Raw genomic sequence first — 26,088 nt, forward strand, 5'->3', positions numbered from 1 at the left:
TGGGCGTGGCTCATATAGATCCCAAGTGAGAGAAGGTTGTCAGAAAGGCGACACATAAAACTACTTAAAGTTACAGAAGTATCGGTGCTTTTCCATCATCATTCGACACATTTTTTATACCGTTTTGATTTTTAATAAACTAATATGTTACACAATTATATTGACACAATGAGTGTTACTGCACAATCCTCTGTTTTTTGTAGTTTGACAGCGTGTTTATACCGCAATTTCCTCTGTGTGAATTATTGAGAGCGTTTCCCATCTCTCGCCTCACGATGGCGTCAGAACCCCGTCAATCATCCTTTCACACTCCAGGAAAGCTCACAGTCACCGGCTCAGGTAGGAGCGCGTGGGAAAGCAGCCGCGGGAGTGCGCGTGTAGGGAAGTTCGCTCGCGCCGCTGCTCAGGAATCAGGAACTTCGACGCTCAACTCCTTAACGAGACCAACGAGTCTCATAGTTCACGGATTTTTCAAGCTTTCATCCATGAAACACCTACCGCATCGTTTCAGGTACGTTTATTTCTCGGCAAGGTGCATAAATGTGTCCGGTTAGAGGTGTTTCATTCGGTTTGATGGAGATTTGTAGCGTGTTAGCAGATTAGCAGGTAGGAATGAGAGCGAACCAGTTTCCTCAATTCTGCTCAATTTCTTCGGCGGAAATAAACGTACAATATAACCATTGACGCTAGATTTAATGAATACAAAAACGTTTTTATACGACGTTTGTAAGAGACATAAAGAGAATCAATAGCCAAGAGTGTCTGTCACAGGTAAACCCCCTGAGAGAAGTAAGTTCACCTTTTGAGTTTTCAAAGTTTTCCTTTTAAAGGGTTTACGTTGTTCCGTTTTTATGTGTTTTTTTGGAGTTTTTGGGCATTTCCGATTCTTGCTGGAATCGGTTTGATTTTAATGTTTGTTACTTGACATTTGACATTGCTGTGTCATTGCATGAAGTATGTGTATGACGTTATATTGCACTTTTATGCCGTGTTTTGAGGAATGTGACATGGAAATGACACGTTTTGCGATATCTAAATGGACACTGGCAAAGGGATGATAGGTTTTACGTGCTGTCATTCAGTTAAATGGTCTTAAATTGCCTTTCTTTAAATTCAATTATGGGTTTTATAATTTATATAGATTTGCCCAGCATGCTTGTGTTTGTGTTATAAGGTTTCTGTGGGTGTAACTTCTGTCACATGCTTTGGTCTTACATGCGTTACTGTTTTTTTATTTGGCTTTACTTAACAGAAACCTTCATCTTTGTATAAATATCTTATATTTCATTCACTGCAGGTTTCCTATGTTGTATGTTTGTGTAATGAAGGGTGTTGTATAATAGTGTGTTTATTTTTGTCTGTTTGTCCATAGTCAGTACTGTGAAATGAAAAACTGTGACTCATCTGATCCCTCATAAAGAAGCTGGTTTTGTCTGGGTGAATGAAATTTGGCTGCTTCAGAAGCATAAAAGAAAGCTTTTGATGTCTGTCCCATAACTCTGTTCTCTCCCTCTCATTAAAGTGATAGTTCACCCCCCCCAAAAATTCAAACCTTTATGACTTTCGTTCTTCCACAGAAGCCAAAAAGGATATATTGAAAATGTTGTCACTGCCACCAATTCACTTGCATTGGTTTTGTGTCCATACGATAAAATTGAATGGGTGATGCTGCGGTTCGGCTACCAACATTCTTCACAATAGCTTCTTCTGTGTTTTGCTGAATAAGGAAAGTCACACAGGTTTGAAATGAAAAGAGGTTGAGTGAATGATAACAGAATTTTGATGTTTAGGGACATTACTTTCATATAAAAAACCCACAATATGTACTAGGGCTGTGTATTGGCACGTGCCTCCTGATATGATACATATCATGATAGATAGGTCATGATACAATCGCTATGCATTTCGATACGATACACATTTGCGATATATTGGAATAGTATTAATAGAAAATGTAAAAAGTAGAGCTAGAAATACGCCATGCTGTGCAGCACCTGGGGTTTTCTGTAAGGATATGTGTTGAAACATCCTTAGCTCTGCAGAGCGCCCATGATGTGCGATGCATTGACCTTTAGATAAGAGGTTTGGGTTCACAAACTGTGGACTGCGCCCCTCAAGTGCGTAGCACAGGGGAATAAGATGGGTCATGCAAGCCACTTGGCTGTTGTTAGCATTAGAGTTAAGACATCCGTGCTGCATATGCGCTGGTGTCACATCCGTGGAAGCGCAATAAATGTCATTGTTACTTTTTGGAAAAAACTTTTTGTTTAATGCACTGCAGTAGCCAAGTGACTTGGTGGGTCATGGCTTGCGAAGCTTACAAATAGCATTTATTTGATATAACTTATCACTCCATGCCTTTTTTCAAAACCAAAGCACACCCACACATCAACTCCGAGAGCTCGAAGCGTTCTTCCTTTATTTTCCGCCATGCTCGCTTCCACTTACTTTTGGCCGTATGTATATGACATGAATTAATAAAATGTTGTGATAGTAGAGTTATCACTATCGATACACTGCTGTACATTAACTTTTTTGTACATAGAGATGGTGATACAGAGGTTTGAAGTTTTGTAGCACAAGCCAAACAGTTTTACAAGTAGCACAAGTATAAAACGTCTGTTACCATATTTAAAGAAACAAAAAGGCAACTTATCACATAAATAGACTGGTTAACAACAAATGATATTAATGTTATATACAAATGGATCAATTAGAGCCATATCATTTTTAGTTACCTATTTTTAATTGTTCTGTGTTGTCCATTTTTTGGCCTATACTATAGTATTTACTGGGCCTTTAGTAAACTGCAGTAAAATTTGTCGATAATATAGTGTTTTTGAAGCTTACTATAGTAAATATAAAGTATTCTACAGTTGATCAATTTACAACAAGAATACTACAATTTGCTTGATCAAATCCTAGAAAACTACAGTACTTGAAACTGCTTGAGTTTCAGTTTAACTAGTTCAGTGGCGATAGTTTTTCTCAAACAGTGAAAGCTGTTAAAGGCGGGATGTCCAATTTCTTATAGCCATTGTTGATGTTCAAATCACCAAAACAGACACACCCCTACCCCCATCTTGAGCTTTCATCAGCGCTCGGCTCGACTAATGTCCATCCTGTGCACTGTGCTCCTTACTGCTGACTGGCTACAAGGTTGTTTTGGTACTCGGCCCAACTTTGTCTAAACAAGCGTAATTCAGAAATCGAACAACCTTTAAGTGCACCTGAAAACTCTGGACAGCTAGGGGTGGGGAAAAATCGATATGGCGATTTATCGCGACATTTCAGCCAGCGAGACGCTACCGAAACTCTGCCACCAAGTATCGATTTTTTTCAAATACAAAAGATCGAAATTCATACATACACTGTGCTTACCAGAAAGGCAGTACCCACATATTTCATGTGGTGATGCTCCCAGATTACGGATGGTCAGATGAACGGAAATTGTAATTCACATCAGAGAAGAAATACGAGCATAATGGCAGTCCAACAACAAATTAGAGATGCTCCAGCGTCTTTTAAATCAAAAGTTTGGGCACACTTTGGATTTCGTAATGAATGTAAATAAGTAGGCATGGTTAACTCGGCGCTCTGCAAATTGGGAGTACTCTTTTGACCTTCTTTCAGAAAAGCTTTAATAGTTTTTATAAAGTTCAACTTTAGGCGAGCATAGGCGAAACTTGTGTTGAGATGCACGATGATGCTCATAGCGTGAGCGCTTTGACGGGACGCGCTGCAAACCCCCGTCTTGGGAGACACGTGTGGAGTAACCAGTGACTCACAGTCCAAAGACAATCGCAAGAATAAACAAACCTAAAGACAGAGTGTCGAAAACACAACATAAAAATGCTCATCTAATAGATCCTTTTCCCTTAATTTACTGATGTAGTGATGTATTGTTATAGAATTGCAAAGCGATATTTCGATTATAGCAGAATTGGCGCATTGTGATATTATCGGTATGGTAAGCCCTGTAATATCGGTATCGATTATCGAATCGTATTTGGAGGTACCCTGCGATTCCCACCCCTACTGGACACTCTGGGTAGCACTGGACATGATGTTCGTGTCCTCATACAGAGAGCCACATACAAATCCATGAGCGTCATGCTTGAAGCACGTTAAGGTGTGCAACACATTCACTTAGGCACGCAGAACCTGCAGAAAAAAATCTGTAATAATCTATTCTCACCCGTCACTATGCTGTAAAGTGGAGTTACGTGTAAATTAGCATTTTCGTGACGTCTTCACGCTGTACTTGCGTTTACCCTCTGAAAATTCTATATTTGAATGCAACGGCTTGTTTATATTAATTTATGTTTCTGTTGTTAGACATAAAATGATAATTACAGACAAATGTGTATGTTCATATGTCCAGTCAGTAACAATGACAAGTGCTTGTAAATGGTGTTTTGCACTCACTCACTCACTCACTCACTCACTCACTCACTCACTTACTCACTTACAACAAGTAAGCTGTAGTTTGATCATGAATGTGCTGCTTCACTCACTGAACAGAGAAGACGTAAAAAGAGACATTTTTACACTCACTGAAAAGTAATGTTTATCCAAAAATACGCTAGTCTCTTTTCAATAGATAAAGGCTATATGAACTCAATGCAGCTGGGAATTTCAATTCTAAAAATGGTAACAAAGTAAATTAGCAGTGCGGCATGGATTAACGTCACTCACAAAGTTTTGGCCCTTCTTTCTAAAGTCACCGTGCAATTAAAAATGATAATACAAATTTTCTTGCACAGCATTGCAGTGGGATTTAACCATGCACATCATTTTTTTGTTAAACACATTGGTAACACTTTACTATTAGGTGCTGTTAGATAAAATACTAAGCATTAGCTAACAATGAACAATTTAATTTTTCAGTATTTATTAATCCTTGTTAATAGTTCATGTAAATACAGTTATTCATGTATGTTCATGCTTCATGGTGTAGGGAGTCATGAACTGGCCTTTTTTATTAGTTATACTTTTGTTTGCGGTCTACCTCTGACGTTCATGTAGTTTTTACATTCAAATACATCAAAATCAATAAATAAAGTAACAGGCTATTTTCTACCCTGGTTTTGAGGCCGGCGGGCCACAATAAAGACATGGAAGTTAACGCCCACTGCTGTGATTGGATAACAGTTCCAAAAGACAGCAGTGTGCCATGTGATGTACATTTCTGTGTGTCTGTTTGACAAGCTACCTGCATAGTTGGAGCTTTCTGTAAACTTGGTTAGACAAGTAGGTTTACCATAATCAGGACATATAAAGCGGTCTCTAACAAACCAATAGCGACGCATCGTACATATATTTTTACTCCCACAATGTCCAACACATAAACACAGCGCGTATCAGCGGTTTAGTTTAAACTGACAGACAAACCTTTAGCCAAAGATTATGTCGCTATGGTTACCAGTTTGTCAATCATCACACATGCGGGAGTGTGTACTATGTGTACATGGCTTAAATCATTCATGAACCAGTGGGTGGGGCTAGAGAAGTAGTCGTTGATATTCTTCTGTGGCGACGATGTTCAACCTATCAATGTCATTGATATGTACATTCCAGGACCTGGGTTCGCTGGGCCTGGTGTCAATAACAGATGTAATTTCTGTAACAAGGACTACTTCAGTTCTCACACTTGCAGGATAATCGTTTGAATACGATTAACTTTTATACAACAAAAGCTCAGGTTAAATTTCTTAATTCATGACACATTTAACAGTGACAATGTTGATTATAATAATGAATTAGTAAATGCTGAAATTAACATGAATTAATGTTTATAAATGCTGTATAAGTATTTTTCATTGTTAGTTCATGTTAGCTAATGCAATAACTTATTGTTAACACATTGCACCTTATTTTAAAGAGTAACTAATTAATTTGCACTTGTAAAGATTAAACTCCTCTCCCCCTTTAAACTACAACTGTAATGCCTGAAAAGAGGTAGGACTAAACTGACTGTCCAACGAGGACCGGTAGTGCAATAGGCCAATTTACAACAATCCATTTAATTAGGGGAGGTAGACATGTAGTCTTTTTTCATTTCGAAAGCCGTTTCACTCTGATGAGCATCACAATACGGAAAAGAAGACAATCGCAACTTCTGTTTCATGGTGACTTTAATTCCTCTGATGTCATCACTCAGGCGTGTGTTCAGTTAGCTAGTGTTAAAGCGAAGTTTATACTCGAGCGTCGGACCTATGCAGTAGCCTCTACAACGTAACCCATATGTCGGTTTTCATTTATACTTCTACGTCGTTGTCCGCGTCGACAGGCAATGACCCCTAGGCATCAGTGTCTACGCACGTGTTGCTTGTGTAACCAAGGCAAGAGCCGAAGAAGAAGCAGCTAGTTTGAGAAGCATTAGCAATGATAACGGCAAGTAAACAGTCAATTTTGTTGCAGATTTAATACAGAAGCACAAATATTTTACTTGGATAATTCATTCGGAAATGCGTTTGAGTAAACATGACTCTATCGCATAATTTTTTGACCTGAGGGAGGGGTTAAAACAGACCAGCCCCAACGCATGTGTGGGGTGCGCATTGAGTTGACGCGTTGTGACATTTTTGGAGAGGTGCGCGTCAGGCTATGGCGTAGGGTACACGCGGCTCTGCGTAGGTTACTGCGTAGGTCCTACGCTCAAGTATAAATTGAACTTAAGTTGCGATGTTCTACGATCAGTGGCTGACCAAAGGATTATTTTCACCAGATTTTATTGTAGAATTGATTCATATATAATTTTCCAAGGTACAAAAGACGACCACAGTTGTGCCTATACATGGAAATTTTATAAAGATCCATTCATAAGAGAAAGGATTACAGTAATGTTGAGTCACATTCTGTGGTGAACAATTTTCTGCTTGCAGTGATTATGCTTTGTGCATTTATCCAAATTATAAAAGGACAATGACTTCCTGTATCTAAGGGTGGCAGGGCTCACCGATAGGTCAATTGTGCAGTATAACTACCGTTGACAAATACCCTAGCAATTCTTTTTTGCAGCGGGTTAAGTGGAAACTCAGACAATTATGTGATTTTTTAACTATTGGTCTTGTGCTGTTGAACAAGCTTTCTTGTGGTTGCTTTTGTTTCTGCATACTTGTGAAGATGTATACTGTACTAATATATTAAGTTTTGAAAAGAAAGGAAATGCAGCTGCGGTGAATGTATGTAGGGTGAGTAGAGCGTGTATGTTTAAGCGTATAGTTTACATTTACATTTTTATGCATCTTTTATCCAAAGCCATTTACATTGCATTGTACTATACATTTGTTTCTGACTATGTGCAATCCCCTGGCATCGAACGCATGATATTGGCATTGCTAGTGCCATGCTCTAACCACTAACCACAGGAAAACTAGTTTAGGATAGTTCCATCAAAGATACAAATTCTGTGATTTTCTCACACTCTAGTTGTTCGAAACCTTTGTCATTTCTTTGTTCTGTTGAACACTAAAGAAAATATCTTAGAAGAATGTGGAAACCAAACAGTTTTCTGCAGCATTGACTAGGCCTGTCGCGATAGTCGATAAATCGATTAATCGCACAATAAAAAAAAATTACCTCGATAATTTTTACGGCCGCGATAATTTAATTTGCATACTTGTTTGTTATTCGCAATTTAATGACAACTCTCGTTTCCTTAGCATAGGAGAAGTGAACCCTCTTGTCAGTTGCATTGTCTTTTGTGTGGGGAGGCGGCTCTTGTCAGTCACATGGACATTGTGTGGGAAGGTGGGAGTGTTTGAGGCGACTGCAGAGAAGAGCGAAAAGACGAGACGCAAGTTAAGACATGGAATTGGTTTCAAAGCCAAACGCGACAGCTGCAGTGTGGGAGCACATCGGATTCAAACCAAATGACTGTGGTGAACCACTTAACATGAGCAAGCCGGTATGTCGCATTTGTTTTAAAACAGTATCGACTAAAACCGGTAACGCAACAAACATGCACATGCACCTAAGACACAATCATCCGTTGCAGTTTTCCCAGATGGGAAAAAAAAAAGCTACAACAGACTTCGTCTTCCCGACAGTGCACCATAACTGGGGCATTTAGTCGACAAACAAAGTACAAACAGGACAGTGCAAAATGGTGTGCACTCACCGACAGTGTAGTTCGCTTGATTGCTAAAGAGATGCTGCCCTTTGGTATCGTCGAAAAGCCGGCATTTCGACCAATGCTGCAAACATTTGACAGCCATAAAATCTCTATCTCTCTCTCTCATCATTGGTGTAAATAGACTGCAATTCACTTTTTTTGCTGGAGAAATTATTTTTCAAAAGTTTTTTGCATATGGCTTGAGGCTTTTTTGTTTGTTTGTTTACAAAGGTCCTAACAGGCAGTTTTACCTGTTATGGAATGCATGTTGCGCCTATTGTTTAATATTTTTTGAAGTGCAATTTTGTTTACATCCATTTTATTTATTGTTTTTGGTATTTATTCAAGTGCATTTTTTGTTAACAGAGACTGAGTGTCCATTGCTTTTATTGTTTTTGGTTGTTTTGTTCATTGTTATTGTGGATATTTAAAAAAAAATTCCATTTTCAGTGTTAAATAGTCTTTGGAAATAAATGTGTATTGAATTTTGAAAGGTGAATGTGCATTATTATGCCATTATCATTATTCTACATGAAAATGGTCTCAGATCGACAATATTATCGTTTATCGCGATAATTTCTTGGACAATTTATCGTCCAGCAAAAAAAATTATCGTGACAGGCCTAGCATTGACTACTATAGTAGTTTTTTGACAGTATATTCATTTTTGTACAAACTATCCCTTTAAAGGTGTCACTTGTAGAAAATGACTGCAGTACCATTTTTGTTTATTTAAAAATTTCTGAGGACGACTGTGGAGACTTAAAGTGTGTTCATTTACCTTAAACCTTTGTTTCAAAATCCTTCAGCGAGAGTGGTTTGTTATGCTTACAAATAAGTTTATCATATTTGTTTGAGCTTGTTATACATATTGAAAAACGATTAAGTCCCTTCAGTAGAGGACCACGCTGGTCCAAAAAAATTCTTCTTTCAGTTTTTTCAACTTTTGAAAAAATATAACAAACAGAACATTACCGAATCAAAATGTTAATCCAATATCTTTAATAATATATGTGAAATAAAAGAAAACTGAAACTGGAAATGCTTCTGTACAAGTGTTTAGATTATGCAAAGGAGTCTATGGGTAGTTTATCATAATTAGAACATTGGGGACTGGATTTGCAGGCTCATAGAGTTAGTGAAGACAGTCGAGTCTTGTTTAAGTGTGGTGGATTAAAGTATTAAAATAAACTGATCTTCTTTTTCTTTTTTAGCTGAATCCATATCAACATTTCACCTCATCATGCTCTTCCTCTGATATTGACATTTCACCTCTGGCAGCAATGGCGGACCGTACTTTGGCTCCAGGTCAGACTTACATAGAGGTAGAGCATGATTATGATTACAAATCTAAAGATCGTTCGATCACGATTAAACAGGGAGAATGTTACCTGTTGATGAAGAAAACCAACGAGGATTGGTGGCAGGTACGCAAGGATGAGAACAGTAAGCCCTTCTACGTCCCTGCACAGTACGTGCGAGAACTACGGCGGGCTCTCATGCCCCCTTCCAAACCCCTCCCGCATACAGTGCCCAGCGCTGGGGCCCGTGTGGGAACCATTCGGCCTACTGCCCTGGAGATCCCGAGATCAGATGACAACAGAAAGAGCCCGTGTCCCTCGCCTACCATTGGGCATACTGCGCTACTTCCTCCCAGGGATGACAGAGGCAGCCCGAGCAGCCCTACGGGGACGGTCCCACATCTACAGAAAAACACATCCCAGGGCTCGCTGCCTCGGACCAGAGCGGAGTCCCCAAGTCTCAAAGCGAATGGAGAGAAGGAAAAAAAACGAGAGTTGGAAAAGAGGGAACGAGGAGTGGAAAAAGGTGCAGTTCAGGAACAGTTGGCAGGAGAGGGTGGTGACTCGGATAAGAATCGGAATGACTCTGAATCCGGGGAAGAGCTCAGCAACAGTTCCAATGACAACCTACAGGTGAGACTAACAGAATAACGTCACCAATGTATTTCCCTTTTTCCAAAACACTTATTTGACCTCCGTCTATTATTCTTTTGACCTTCTTTAAGAATGTCAACTATGTATGTGATTGCACCACATTTCTAGTAAATGTTAATATGGCCATCTGTGCACTAGTTCTGCTTGTTTTCCTCCATTTGTCGACATCCAATAACACTATTTAATTAATACGTTGAAAATTTACACTAAAGTGGTCACTGGAGCCTCATTTCAATTACTTCATGCAATGTCTTATGATCATTTCAGCCAAGACAGATCTTGCGTAACCTGGTCCTCTCTCACACTTTCACATGGAGTCACACTGCCTCCCCTCTTTCTAAACCATTTATTTTCTTAATTTCCTCCCACAGTTTTTCTGCCTTTCCTCTTGCTGTGTCATCACATAATTTCTGCCAAACAGCACATATTTTGTCATTCTGGCATGTGTAGGATGACGTGAATGTGTTATTTTGAATGCTGAACTTGGTTGACGCCAGCAGTTACTTCTTTACTTTCCGTGCTGCCATTGTTTTTCTTTTCCTCTGTTATGGGCTGTGTAATATGTATTGTCAGCTATGTAGAGAAGTCTGACCACCAAGGGCATTCGCTTAAACATCAAAATAGGTCTTTGCCTATTCATTTCGTTAGACTACTCCAAGCCATTGGCGAAAACTCTTTGAAACTTTTAAAACCAAGCAAGGTGTGTTCTGTTTATGTGAATCTGTCTGTTAACTTGTGTGACCAAAGGTCGCTTCGAGGGAAGTTGAAGGATTTCATGAACGGCATACCATGTATGTCTATTTTTGTCCCTCTCTGTCTTCATCCTCCGTCTGTGTGTCTCTCATCTGTTTCTCCATATCACCCTGCTAACACGGGAGTTTGATAGTTGAAAGCGAAAACTCTTTTCACATTATCATCAGAATTGCTGTTTGTGTGGAAGCAGAAGGATTGTCTCTACGTTTGTATGAAGATTTACTTAATCTCTCGGAGAACAGAGGGATGTGTGAGAGAGAGAGGGGGTTTGTGTCGGGATGTTCAGCGTGGTGTGACTGTTGAATGGGAGGGGCGAGGAAGTGTTGCTGATGTGTGTTAGCACTGTGTGAACTGGCTCTAGCATCCTGTATCCTTCAGCTTCAGTATCAGAGTTGCTTGCGGACACATTTTTCGCTTTAGGATATTCAGTCCTGAACAGCACTGCAAAGACACACCATGTACCCTGAGGGACCGGTAAGACACGCACACTCCTCCTGGTACCCTATGTTATTTTTGCATTTACCACAACCATACTTGTATAGACAGTAAAATACTTATCATAAATATATTTTTTCTGTCTCTTGCAAAGTTTCTCTCTTCCCTCTTTCCCATACCTTTATGTTACAGGAGCATTATGATCCACCCCTCATTTCTCTTAGTCATGCAAAGGCAGATGTGCTGATGTGTGCATCACACACTGTCACACAGTTCTACACATACACAAACAAACACACGGCAGTTGTTTTCAAAAGAAACACACAAAGCAGGAACATGATGTGCTTGTATTAGTGCCTGAGGTACTGTGACTGTGATGTGCATGTGTTAAGGTTGTGTTGAAATGAAGTGTTTGCGTCTTAGCATTGTTGTTGTTGTTGTTGTGTGTGAGACAAAAAATTATCAGTAGGTTTAGGATAAAATATTCAGTTTGTACAGCATAAAAATCATTATGCCTATCGACTGTCCCCACGGTGATGTGTGTAAAAGATGTGCACTGCTGTATTACATAAGCTCTGCTACATAACAGCTCGGTGGACAGCTGGCCTAGCGAAGACACACACACACAATAATAAGAATACACTTGTGTAACAAATTTACACGTGGAGTGGCGCTCCACATGGATGCAGAATGTTTTTTACATTTGGCTTTTCCTTAAACAACTGGAAAAAAGCCATTTTATTTCTGAAACTTCTGCCGTGATACAGATGAAATGCATAATCTGTTTCAATCTGTTTGCTCTGTCATCAAATCGCATGATATATATCAAGGTCCCGACTCCCAATGAATTAACAATTTACCTTGTTTATAAAGATTTACGTTGTCATCTGTGGAAGTCTATACAAAAATAAAATCTCTAATTTAATTTGATTTGAAACCTCATTGTGCTCCAAAGTAGTACATTTATTATGATGAAGTTATTCCTTGACATAAATATGTTAGTGTATCCCATTTTAATTCTCTTCCTTTTAGAATCTCTTTCAGTGAGCTCACGGTTTTAAGATGTGGAATTGAATTGTCTCGAAGATCCTGAAACTAAATCATGTCCCACATCAGTGTATTCAGTGCTTGATCTGCATTTTGAGTTTTAGAGTGTATCTGAAAAAGCAGTTGTTTTACCTTTTAGGATTTTTGCATTTTCAGAAATAGATGGGTTTTTTGTTGTTGTTTTTTTTCAGTAGGCAGACGACAAAAACAGATTTTTCTTCATAAAAAGTGGAGCTTTCCAGGACTAGTCAGCTAGCTGTGACTCTGAGTGGATTAAGCTTTAATCATGACGTGTGTGTGTGTGTGTGAGTGTGAGTGTGAATGTGGGATCTTGGAATGATCTCTGATGACCGGCTTATGGTATACATTGCACAGATCAGCAAAATGACTGAGATGAATAAAAACTGTGCATGATTGTTGTTCAGAGATGACCCTTTTGTCACCAAGAGGTACAGTGACAACATAATTAGATAACTAGGTTACATGTTTTGTGATGCATGCTGGGATACCTTGGTTTATACCTCTGGATTATTGTAAATTTCATTCAAAAAGTTAGGACGAAAAGTTTCTGGACAATTACTTTTGCACGTAATTTATCGTAGACCCGTGAATGAGGAGTTTGCTATCTTTCTGAGCATTAGACTTATTGGATTTTATGTTGTGTTGTCTCTCACACTCTCTTACACAGTCTTTTTCTTTTATTTGTTTTTGTTTTTTCTTTCGTGAGCAGTAGAAGTGTGTTCCAATTACAGGGAGACGTGTAAGCTTTGGACACGTCTGAAGGAGTGACTTTAGGACATGTTGCCACACAGTGTTCAGAAACACAGCGGTGTATTGCGGGAAAGAGGGATTCAAAGTGAAGCTCACCTTTACCTTGCATCCCTCTTTCCTGCAATACACGGACAACATTTGGTAGAGAAAAAAGATAAGATGGAAACTCTGCTGTTTAGAAGGAGAACAAATAGCCAGGTCAAGACGAGAGAACCAGAGGGAGTTATAGAGAAAGAGAGAAAAAAACAGAGGGAGTTATTGAGGTACCATTGCCTGCTTCTGCTTAACAGGGATTGTGTTCTGACATGATCACATACTCTTCCTCATTCCAACACTCACACCATCTTACCTACAATCCTATTCACATACCTGCACACAAACACACATGTAAAGAGATATTCTTTGTACCTGTCTTTCTGTAGCCACGGCTTTGTGCACTACAAAGATTAATGCTGAACTGTGTTCTGCTTTTGGCTTACATTGATGTTGACTTACTGTAATGCTTGATTTTGATACCATTGTGTCATGAGCTGTATCAAATTTTTTATTAAGTACAGATATTGTGTAGCTATAAATGAAGGGCTTCAAGTGTGATAATAAAACTAAGACTGCGGAGGAATTGTTATTTTTGGTGTTTTTTTTGGACAAGTTTTGTAGTCATGATTAGAGCTTTAGCTATTGCAGCAATGGGTTTGTCAGAGAAGTCGTGGTTATTTGTATATTTTCATGACCTCGGTTTTATGATGAGAAGGCTGCCAGTTTTTTATATGAGTGTTCTCAGGTCCTGCCCTTTGTAATGCGAATTCACAAAACAGGGTGAGCATTACGCCACCTGCTGGCTATTCCATGTTATGTCTTAGTCTGATTACTTTCACACCCAGACTCTGTAATGCTGTAAAAGGAACAGACTTTAGTTATTATTTATTACTTTATTATTATTATGGAGGCTTACGCAACACTGCGGTTTAGGGTCACCTTTTTTATATCTCTCTCTGCTTGTCTGTATATTGATTACAGCCTGTGTTTCTGAATTCAGGTTGTCGTTTTTTTCTTTTTTGTGTGTGTTGAACTAAACAACATTGGTGTGAAAAAGTTTTGGCCCCTTCCTGATTTCGTATTTTGTTGCATGATTGTCGCACTTTAATGTTTCAGACCATCAAACTTATTTAAATATTATTCAAAAAATACACGACATGCAGTTTTTAAATGAAAGTTTTTATTATTAAGGGGGGGGAAAATCCAAAACTACATGGACCTGTGTGAAAAAGTGTTTGCCTCCTAATCCTAATAACTGGTTGGGCCAAGGTTTTCAAACATGAACCGCCTTTTTAAGGGTCAAGCCACAGCATCTCAATAGGATTCAGGTCAGGACTTTGACTAGGCCACTCCAAAGTCTTCATTTGTTTTTCTTCAGCCATTCAGAGGTGGACTTACTGGTGTGTTTTGGATCAGTGTCCTGCTGCATAACCTAAGTTTGCTTCAGCTTGAGGTCACAAACATTCTCCTTCAGGATTTTTTGCTAGACAACAAAATTCATGGTTCCATTCATCACAGCAAGTCTTCCAGGTCCCGAATCAGCAAAACAGCCCCAGACCATCCACTTTTGAGGATCTTTTGGTCTTCTTCACTTTGTCAGGCAGGTCCTTTTTAAGGGATTTCTTGGTTGCCAACAGGTTTGGCAGTATTCAGGCATGGGTATGGCTAGAGAAATTGAACTTTGATAAACCACAGTCAAGTTAAGTTTTAATATGGGGGGGCAAACACTTTTTCACACAGGTCCATGTCGTTTTGGAATTTGTTTTCCCTTAATAATAATAATATTCATTTAAAAACTAGATGTTGTGTTTACTTATGTTATCTTTGACAAATAATTAAATTTGTTTGATGATCTGAAACATAAAAGTGTGACAAACATGCAAAAAAATACGAAATCAGGAAGGGGCCCAACACTTTTTCACACCACTGTATATGTGAAGTGAACAAATGGTTGCCTCAGGCTCCATCTTTTCATGTGCCATTACATTGTTTCTTTTTTAACAGACACAATGGGGTGTTTTTACAACAAATTACAATGTTATTTTTTCACATTTTTTTGTTTTTCTTTTCTTAATCATTTAAAAAACCTGCCGGAGCACGTGAGAAGGAGAGTAACTGTCCGCATCCTGTGTTACAGCAGGTTTTGCCACTTGCAGTTTTAGGATCAGTTCTGATTTAATACTAAGAAATGGTAACAATCCATGTAATCGTCTCTTTTTCTACAATATACTGTTGTCTTATGCTAAAAGGAACAGTTAAACCTTAAAATGAAAATTCTATCTTCATTTACAGAGAAAGATATTTGGAAGAATGCTTGTAACCAAACAGTTCATGGCCACCTACACCTAGATGTCTACGTTCTTTTAAACGCAAACAAAGATATTTGAAAGAATGTAAAAAAGCAAACTGTTTTGGGGCACTTTTGAATCCTATCGTAAGTTTTCCTAGTATGATAGTCAATAGTGGCCAAGAACTATTTATTTTCAAGCATTCTCCCATGTATCTTTATTTACTTAATTTATACAGATTTGGAACAACTGGAGAGTGAGGAAATTATGACAGAATTTTTATTTTCAGATGAACTGTTCCTTTAACTTCTTGCTTTCATCCTGTCATGACTGAATGTAGTCGTAGCAAGTTGTGGTGATAAATTAAAAATGGCTTCATGATTGTTTATACATCAAGCTGGTTCAACACCCAGCATTGATCTCTTCTTTGGACAGTATTATTCTATCTCTAATATGGTCACACAGAAATATCATCTATTTAATATTTGCTTTATACATGGAGTTCTCTCTGCATTACTTGGGCTCATTAGAGTTCCGACTCTTTTTTTAAATTGAAGACCCATTACACTCTCCAGTTTCTCGAGGTCACAAGTTTTTTTATCTGACAATGATACATGCTGGGATGCATAGTTCTGTGCAATCACTCCTTGTATACCCCATTTATTTGCATTGTAACTTTATTTAATTGAACTTATTGATGATAAACCCTCAATAAGAAACCTCATCATGTCAGACCTGTTTCTCGCTTTCCCTTTAATGTGCTTTGTCATAATTGAATTATTCAGGAGGCTGTTGTTGTGTAACGGTCCTGTTTTACACTACTGACATCTTATGGACTTCACCAACAGGATCCCATTACTCACTTTTTCTTGGACTCATACATAACTACATTCAAGTATTTGTGCCAACCCAGTCCGTGTTTTTCACTCAGTGGTCAGCGCTTTGTTCTTAAATATCTATGTGGTGCAGGTTGTTTTAATTTGTGCCTTTTCTGTCCGTTGTAAATCTTATTTAAAGGCCTTGTTGTAGGAAGTGAACATTCAGGTGTGTGTGTGTTTGTTGAAAGGGTTTGGAATGTGGTTGAGCAGGATCTTCTATAAAAAGTGACAAGTATCTCTCTCTTTCTGTAAGACAAACAGTTGGTCTCTGTCTCTTTCATTCTATTGTTATTCTACCTTAAAAATCCTATCGGTGGTTTACAAAAATGTAAACAAACCCAAGCAAACCCCTTTAAAAAAAATGAATAGCGCTTCGTCCAGTCTAGCCTGCAAACTTACTGGATTTAATATCCCTTCATTAGGTTTGATGTTTTTTTTTTGTTTTTTTCTTTCTTTTTCCGTTCTCTGGTAAAGCAGCAAGGTAGGCCAGACTCTCCTGTCTACACAAACCTGCAGGAGCTAAAGATCTCTCAGTCCTCCAACCCTCCGCTGCCGTCATCCTCTCCGCTCCACAGCAATGGCGACTGGGAGACTCACAAAGACCAGAACGGCAGATACTTCTACTACAATCGCAGCACGCAGGACAGGACCTGGAAACCGCCACGGGTGCGGGACAGCCTCACCAGGAAAGAGGAGAAACAGGAGACAACTGAAGCTGAGGTACATAACCAAAACATCTTCAATGCACATAAGACACACACCTGAATGTTCACTTCCATTACCACATAGGCACTATGAGGGGTGTTTTAGCCTTTCATCAGAACTTGGAAGCTTTTCATAAAATGGGAAATTATACCTTTAATTTCTATTAGAGTCTGATGCCATTGTTTGTGCTAAAATTGCACAAACACATTCTATTATGACATTGAAAACAGTATTTATACCAATTGTTTCAGTATTTATATTGGCATGTTGGTATTGATGTATCCTTTGTTTTAAATGTACACATTTATGTATTTGAAATGAAACAATTGGCTTGCTAATGGATAAACAGTTTCCCTCCATTCGTGACAAAATGTTTTCACTGGCCGTGACAATTACATAATGGGATAGCTCGACTTTTTCTTAACCCGAGCTCTATGCATCGTAAGCATTTCTGAGGGATTTGGTTCTGTTGTTCTTTGGGCGAAGTGATGATTCTTTCTCTTCTGTCTTGTATCTCTTTTCCTTGTCTCACTTCTCATTACGGATTTAACTCTCTTACTTTTCTCTCAATCTTTCTGTATTTCTTTCTCTTTGTTTTCCACCTGTGATTGGTCATGGGGAAGGCTCTGTCATCTGAGGAAAACTGTCTGAGCAGCCAATCAGATAGCCAGTACGGTTCGCCCCCTATTGGCTGGTCTGAGGAAATGGATGAGCGTGGATATATGTTTTATGTGTCTGACTTTACTAAGGAGAAGGTACTGTTTGACTAGACAAACATAACTTCTGTTTGTTAATCTACTAATGACAAGATTCACATGTCCACAAACACTTTAAGGGGTCATATGATACGGCTAAAATTAATATTGTGGATTGTTTTAGATGTAATGCAATGTGTATACACACGATTTAGGGTTAAAATGCTTTATTTTCCACATACCGTGCATGTTTGTGTCTCCTCTTTGCCCCGCCTCTCTGAAACGTGTAGATATTTAACAAAGCTCATCGCTCTGAAAAGCGATGTGTGATATGATTGGCCAGTTAACCAGTGCGTACTGATTGGTCGGATAATGCAAGCGTGTGACAGAAATGTAACCCCTCTTACCATATTTGGAACATAAAGTTCCAAAGCAATTGAACTGACGGGTATCCCCACCTTACTTGCGAATGCATTTGGGCGGTCTTATTCAAATCATACCACATACCGCGGGGTGTGGCTACACGAGGCGTTTCAGGCTGGTCTTGGTGAGCATTTGCTTTTAGATAGAATGCATCTTTTGTTCCGACACTTACATTTTTGCAATTTAAAGTGTCTAATACATGCATGGGCACTTATAACACAGCAAAGAAACAGAAAAACACATATTCACGCCATAAGACATTGCATTATACTATATATTTGTTTCTGAATATGTGCGACCCCTGGGATCAAACCCATGATCTTGGCGCCATGCTCTAATCACTGAGCTACACAAAAGCCAGCGGAAAGCCACAGAAAACACTTACATATTTAACAGATGCTGTATGTGTGTTCCGGGATCAAACCCACGACCTGCTACCACAATGCTCTACCAACAAAAGATGTATTTTATTTGGAAACACTTATCATGCTGTATGTGTTTGTGTATAGTGGCTGCGAAACACGGATGAGCGAGGCCAGCTGTATTATTACAGTGCTGATGGCTCCCGGTCTGAATGGGAACTGCCTAAAGTTGGCCTCAAATCACAGGTAATGATTCAAGTGCTTACCAACATTAGAAAAGCTTCAATTTCGTACTTAACAGTAACTGTTAGAGATGTAACCAGGGCTTGACATTAAGTGTTGTCATGTGGTTGTCATTCGGACAGTTAATTTGTCATTCACTTGTCCGAGTACAAAAATTACTTGTCCAAAGATAAAACAATTATATATCATTTGAGTTATAATATAATATAATCACTATAATTGTTTCGGATTTCGATTGATCAAGTTTTCTTCTAAGCATTTTAATTAGTGTCCGCTTTTGCAGCCTGAATCTGGTTAAAGGCCTACTATCCGTGACTGCTATAAAACAAAGGCAAGAAGATATTAATATTAGTGTTAAGACTGTAAGTTAACTTTTTTTGCACATAGCACTGGTGCTAGAGAGGCTTTAAGTTTGGTAGCACAGGCCAAACAGTAGTAGTTGTCACAAAAATATATGCAAATGCAGTTCATCATTATTAGGCAGGTAACTGACAAAAGAAATGTTACATACAGATGGATAAATTAGAGACACATCATTTTCAGTTTACCTAATTTTGTTTTAATATTTCTAAGTTCTGTGTTTTTCTGTTTTTACTATACAATAGTGGTATATTTGTCCACATAAATTACTGTAGTATATTGTAGTATTTACTATAGAAACTGCGGTAAAATTCCTAGATACTGTAGTGTTTTTGAACTTTACTATACTATACAGTGTTTATCAATTCACTACAAGGGCACTACAATTTTCAATAGCAAATACTATAGTACACAACAGTATTTTTGTCTGAGTGTTCAATTTAACGTGACTTTACTTTGACGGGCTTGAGTTTTTGTGTGTTTGCCGATAGCTTCACTCAAACAGTAAAATGCTCATAAAATAAACTCTCAGAGCAACTCTGGAGATATATTTCATGTGTTCTTATCCTCATACAGTGCAGACGTAGATAAATCCGCGACCATCACTCGTGTTGTATGTTAAACTGTGCAAATTTTTCACTCATACATGCAGAACAGCCAGATGACATTTAAATAACAGGATTCCACGTGCACATCTAGTTACATACACTCAAAACAGTGCACAATTGATTATTGTCACACACAAATAAGCACAAGCTCCAGGGCCGGCCCAGCCTCTGATGGTGCCCTAGGCAAGATTTTAGATTGACACGTTCGTGAATGTACACTGGTCTGTTACTGCAGGGACATTTCCAAGAGCTCTTACGCATCACAAACCAAACGTGATTGGTTGCTTCACCTGTCAAACTTTTGGCCTTTTGGGCGGGCCTTGGCCAAGTGAAAGGGGCTTTAAGTTCCAGACCTTCAGTATCTCGCTGCACGAGACTACATCCCTAGTAACTGTGAAACCCTGTTTGATCTAAAACAGTTAATCCTGGTTTCAGTGCCCTGTGATACTTATATGAAAGCGCATGCATGAGGTAAATGACATTCAGTTAAAATGTCTGCTTATTTGCTATAAATGATTGCCAGTCCTAATGATTCCTATTCTTTTATCTCTTGTCCCTTCTGTTTTAGTCTAAGCACTCCCCTCTGCTGCCAGGGGGCGGAGACAACCACAAAACCCGTAGTCTTGACCGGAGATTGCCAGATCCTATTCCAATCAGTAGGTCGAGACACAGCACGTACGCAATGGATTGCAATGACAAGGTACACAAATGCACAGACACGTACCTAAGTTCTGCACATCACTACCCCCGTTTAAAATAAAGTGGGTTCACACAGCAGACAATGACAACACCTAAGCTTATTTATTCATTTTTATTCATTTATTCTATTCAGCTATCAAACTGTATGCCAATTCTGAAACAAGCACCACTCAAACGTCAGTGCTACTGATAAAAAAACTGAATTCATTTGGTTGTTTGTGATGTAACAAAATCCCGCCCAAGGTTTGGTCATAATCTTCACGTTTGCTTTTATGTCTAAAAGAAGTTTAAAAAGAAGTCCACCAAGGACCGGCGAGTCCTCTCCACAAGTCGCAAAGGCACCACTCGCTCTCACCCCTATAGGCCACAAGTCAGTGCAGCGCCACCCATAAAACCTCAGCAACCAATCATATCGAATTAAATCCTGCATGCGCACCTCCAGAGTGATTTCTGAACATGCCTTGGACAATGTGGATCCCAGTAATGTTGCATGTTAAATTACGGTCACATTTATCAACCTGCTTAATGCTTGTTTATCCTTATCAATCACAAGTGATAAATCCTGCATGTCGATTGATGTTTTGCCTGACATTAATCGGAGTTTGATGGCAGTGATATTATACTGTTTTGACACATCAGATTACTGCAATAATAGGTATTTGTTGGTTTATTACAGGTGTTTCTAGATTTGCAAATAAGTTTACATAAATTACAATTTATCATTCTTTTGTCTAGGAATCATCCAAAGCAGGCTCACCGGACTCCGACTCTTCCTGCCCCTCCTCTCCCAAACCCCCCCACTCTGTTAGTATCAACAGCATCAATCTTTTCTGCCAATGTCTCATCCTGCCCCTCAACTCGTACCTTTTTATGTGTGTCTTTGTTTCCCTGAGTGCTGACTGTGCTTTGTGCTTTTTGTATTTCTCTCTGTTTGTCTGCGTGTGTGCCATAAATGAATAATGAGGATGTGTGTTAATGTGTTAATACAGTCCATAAGAAATTATATATGTAGGCTATTTTGAAGAACTTCTTTGTCGTGGTGCATTCATTTTGAATTAATTTGTGTGGTCACAGGTGTGTTTAATGGTTATAAATTCCTAATGTGTCCTAATCCGCTTTGCACTGGGGTTGTCTAATCCGATTTAAGTAGTGGCATCTGTTTTATAGGCTTAATTTGCTGGTTGTGTCTCCTGTGCTGGCCCTCTTCTAATATAAAACATGTTTACAGTCACATAATCACACTATCAAACAGGCCTGAGTATGTTTTTAATTCTCATGGTGGATAAAATTTTCATTCCTGGTCTCTCTGTTCTCTGCTTATTTGGGGACTGCTTTCTGCCCATCATACTTCTGCTTTCTGTTTTGATTTGTATATTTGTGTCCACTTTGTCATTTCTCACATCTGTTTTTTATTCTTATTCCTGACAGCCTTCAGAGAAATGTGGCACTTTAAACATGACTAAAATCACAGAACATGGCAAGAAGGTCAGGTGAGTAAACATAAGATGCAGATGGAGGGAATTCATTCAGATGAATGAGTGAATAACCATGATGACATTCTCTGAGTGTTTGTGATGATCCAACTGGTTTCTTTGTCATACGTCGTTCCCACAGGAAGAACTGGACCTCCTATTGGACAATTTTACGGGGTTCTTCATTGCTGTTTAATAAGAGCCAAGGGGGCGGAAGTGGTTGGGTGAGTGACAGTGGATTCCTCATTACTAGTAAAACACATGTTTTACATGCATATTGTGTTTTGAATGTGTGTCTTCATGCATCTCTACTTCTGAACAGTTTGGAAGAGAGCAGAAGCTGGAGTTCAGTGTGGATCTGAAAGGAGGATCAGTGGATTGGGCATCTAAGGACAAATCAAGCAAGAAACGTGTTTTAGAGGTAAGTGGTTTTAAGACTGGTACACAGACTGGATTATTTAACTTTAGACGTGTGCTTTCTTAGTTTATGAATTCTAAATAAATTTTGGTCAATTTGATGTGTCGGTGTAGCTGAAAACTCGGCAGGGCATGGAGCTCCTCCTGCAGTCAGATATTGACTACTGCATCAACGACTGGCACAAATGGCTGACCGAAGCCGTAAACACACACGTGAGTACAAACACACACACACAAAAACTTTCTTCCAGTTACCTGTGCAGTCAGTGTTTCAGATTTTAGGTGTTTATGCTAACGGAATTTCAAGGTATCTGACCTTGAATAAAATTCTCCATTATTGACAAAACTAAACAAATAAGTAAAACTGAACATAGAATGTATTCTCAGAGTTTAAAAGATGCGTGCGTCGTGTGTGTGTTCATGGGTTACAGGCATGGGAGTCTGATGAGGCCATTGAAGAGGACATGCCAGAATCACCTGACCCTGAGAAGCATGACAAAGACAAAGAGCACAGAGACTCCAAGAAAAGCAGAGGTGTGTGTGTGTGATTCTGTGTTATTTGTTACCTTTAACTTTCAGCAATTGGCATGTGAACTGATCATTCCTTAAATGCACTTCCTGACCTGTGATGCTTTAGCTATGAAGAACTCCATCAGCATGGATAATTCAGACCAGAAGCTCAAGAAGACGAAGCTAAAGAAGTTTCTCACACGCCGACCCACTTTACAGGCCGTCAAGGACAAGGGCTATATTAAAGGTACCGCACTTGAGCTCATAAACACATACAGTATCTGGTGGACATGGGATACAGTGCTTTATAAAAGTATTGTTAATTATAGGTTGTGTTCATTTGTCCTTTGGATTGTCCTCTTTCTCTCGCTCTTTGTAGATCAGGTGTTTGGGTCCAGTTTGAGCAGTCTTTGTCAAAGAGAGAATTCCACCATTCCTCATTTTGTGTCACTTTGTATCGATCATGTGGAGAACAACGGTACATTTTCGTCTAACTTTCCCCTAATGACTTAATTGACTCCTACCACCAAGAATGAAATCACCCCTGTTATTACTGAAAATTGCCTTCATAATTCTATTATCACTCATCCCACCCCAACTCAGGTCCCTGTATTTCCAATACATGTTTTACAATGTTTCTCCAGATTTAATAAGATGCTTTGATGATCATATTACTTGCAGTAGCAATGGTAGCCTAATGATGGCTTTTTAAGTTGCTGGCTATAACCTTGCCATTACACATTTTGATGTGTTTTTGTGCTTTTTGTCTATACTGTAGGGTTAGGAGTGGATGGTTTGTACAGAGTCAGTGGAAATTTAGCCATCATACAAAAACTGCGGTTTGCAGTTAATCATGGTGAGTCCTGTCTGCCTTCACAGCTTCACTGATAGCACAAATAGTGGGAAATATAATTATAAACTTGGTAAAAGTAAGGTTAAAATCAAAAATTGGAATACCTATGATTATGTATATTCTTTTATAATATACTGCATATTATGTTCTCAAAATAAAAAAACATCAATTACAACTTCATAGAAAAAATCTTTGACATTGATGATTTGCTCATCATGTATCTCTATTCATTTTTATTAATCATACAGTAAATGTTTTTGTTGAGTATCTGATGACTGTGATTTGGTGTTTCTCTTGTTCAAACAAACAGATGAGAAGTTGGACTTAGGAGACAGTAAATGGGAAGACATTCATGTGACCACTGGAGCCCTAAAGATGTTTTTCCGTGAACTACCTGAACCTCTGTTCACCTACACTTTCTTTAATGATTTAATCACCACCATCAGTGAGTGCAGACAAATCACACTTCCTGCTATATGTTGTAACGTTAGACACATTTAACACATTTGTGTGCATGATTTTGTAGAAATGGCAGATTATAAACAGAAAGTTCAGGTTGTCAAGGATCTGGTGAAGCAGCTGCCACGGCCGAACCATGACACCATACAAGCGCTCTTTAAACACCTGAGGAAGTGAGTAAATCGAGACTGTCTGAGGATGATAATGAAAGCCATTGCTTTGTTTAAAAGCCAGACATGTTTAGTTGTTGATAAAAAAATGCATAAAACGTTTAATCTCGCTGAAAGAAAATGGTTGTTTCAGGTCCATTACATAATTTGCTAATGAGATCCAAGTTGTTCATGTATCATGTGTTGTAATATGAGAGTTTGCTGAACCTGTTCATGTACATAAGTGCTATGTATGGCAATATGTAAAATATATTAGGGTGTTATATTGCATGATTCGATCACTTTTGAAAGTATTTGTTTACAACAAATCATGTTTTGACAACTAAGTGACAATAAGATACTCAAAAAATAAGATCTGTCCCAAAAAAAACTTATACTTTCTCTAATTCTGTTTGCAGAGTAATACAACACTCAGATGAGAACAGAATGACCAATCAGAGTGTAGCAATCGTGTTTGGCCCAACGCTCCTGCGGCCGGAGATGGAAACCGCAAATATGGCGGTGCACATGATCTACCAGAACCAAATTGTTGAGCTCGTTCTTATAGAATATGAAACTATATTTGGCAGGTAGGTCACACCCACAGAGACACTTTGACCGACCTCATTTGGCCAGGACTGCTGAAGACAAACAGCCCTCGGAACATGTTTTGCTGTGTTTACATACTGTAGGACTGCACAATTTAGAAAGAGGTCCGCTCATTTTGGCTTCAGCGAAAAAAAACTTGTCCAATATCTTCATTGGTCTAAGTGTTGGACCGTTTATATGGATGTAATACATATATCCGTTCCCATTGGACTACATCGTTTTTGGACCGTATTTGGATTAATCGCATTCTCGTTTGGAACGACGAGGGCATACGGAGATTTTCTGACTGAAAACAGCATTGATTGAGAAAGAAGTTTGATGCTTTTATTCTAGATTTCCGTTCTGTAAATATTACATTTAAGTTAGATCTTGGAACAGCACACCGAATGAGTGACACAATGGACATGGAAATGATTATATTATATAATTAATAATAAATCTCCAGGATGGATTACGTTCTGCTCACGAATGAACTCTGACACGACCACTGCTGAGATACACTGGAGTTGCTGTGTTTAACATTCTAAGACTGAGTTTTACAATACGCTTAATCATTTGTCAGTCTTGAGGTTCTGTTGATAATTCAATATCAAAGAAAGTGTCTGGACGTACTGCTTAGTTCATGCTGTATGTTAGTGTATGTCGGGTAAATTGAGACTGCATTTGCTCTCTTTCCGCTTTCTTGGAAAGAAAGTGGAGTGAAATGTGCGTGTGACACATTTAACCTTCAGAGGATACATCCATCCTGCCTCTGTTCCTCACATCACCCAATAATGCTTAAAAAACGTGTGTTAAATATAGTATACAGAGCTGTAGACTCAAAGGTGACAGTCAGCTCTGCAAAGATTATTTGTTCTGGTAACAGAGAATACTTTTGGTACTCTGTTGTAAAAAAAATGATGGTACTGAGTTTATGTGTGTACTTGGTGAGTTAGAGTACATGGAGGTGAAATCAAATGTATTAATATTGATAAAAATGTTTTAATATCAATTCAGAGTTAACACAGATGGTTATTAAGTAGCTGTTCTTGAAAGATTATGCTGCACTTTGCAGTTTTGTCTTGCCAGAATAAATTTAATATAAACTGTTTGTTTGGTTTTAACTTTCAAAGTTTCTCCACCAGGGACATACCAAGTTTGCTTTGTTTTTACAATGTGTGGGCCAGTCATGTTCTTCTGAGGTAAATTAATGCAGAAGATAGAATATTACTGTAATGCTCCTTATATCAAACGGTTCGATTT

The 26,088-nt window shown here is 38.7% G+C and overlaps 1 protein-coding gene across 4 annotated transcripts; it reads left to right on the plus strand.

The window, feature by feature from the left end:
• The first annotated feature begins 68 nt into the window (after positions 1-68).
• Positions 69-25,936, plus strand: arhgap12a (Rho GTPase activating protein 12a). 4 transcript variants are annotated; one of them, XM_056744676.1, is made up of 18 exons: positions 70-511; positions 9,334-10,053; positions 16,757-17,002; positions 18,615-18,713; positions 20,247-20,378; positions 20,661-20,747; positions 21,113-21,181; positions 21,806-21,867; positions 21,992-22,073; positions 22,172-22,270; positions 22,381-22,479; positions 22,698-22,800; positions 22,904-23,023; positions 23,156-23,254; positions 23,555-23,632; positions 23,940-24,074; positions 24,156-24,261; positions 24,657-25,936. In XM_056744676.1, exons 2-18 carry the CDS (start codon positions 9,403-9,405, stop codon positions 24,829-24,831), a joined length of 2,442 nt encoding a protein of 813 aa, XP_056600654.1. In that variant the 5' UTR covers positions 70-511; positions 9,334-9,402; the 3' UTR covers positions 24,832-25,936. The 4 variants fall into 4 exon arrangements, with proteins under 4 accessions (XP_056600657.1, XP_056600654.1, XP_056600655.1 ...); XM_056744677.1 differs by having other exon boundaries at positions 72-511; positions 16,760-17,002; XM_056744679.1 differs by lacking the exon at positions 18,615-18,713 and having other exon boundaries at positions 69-511.
• Positions 25,937-26,088: the final 152 nt, after the last annotated feature.

Source organism: Triplophysa dalaica, chromosome 3, assembly GCF_015846415.1.
Source record: "Triplophysa dalaica isolate WHDGS20190420 chromosome 3, ASM1584641v1, whole genome shotgun sequence".
NCBI classification, from domain to species: domain Eukaryota; kingdom Metazoa; phylum Chordata; class Actinopteri; order Cypriniformes; family Nemacheilidae; genus Triplophysa; species Triplophysa dalaica.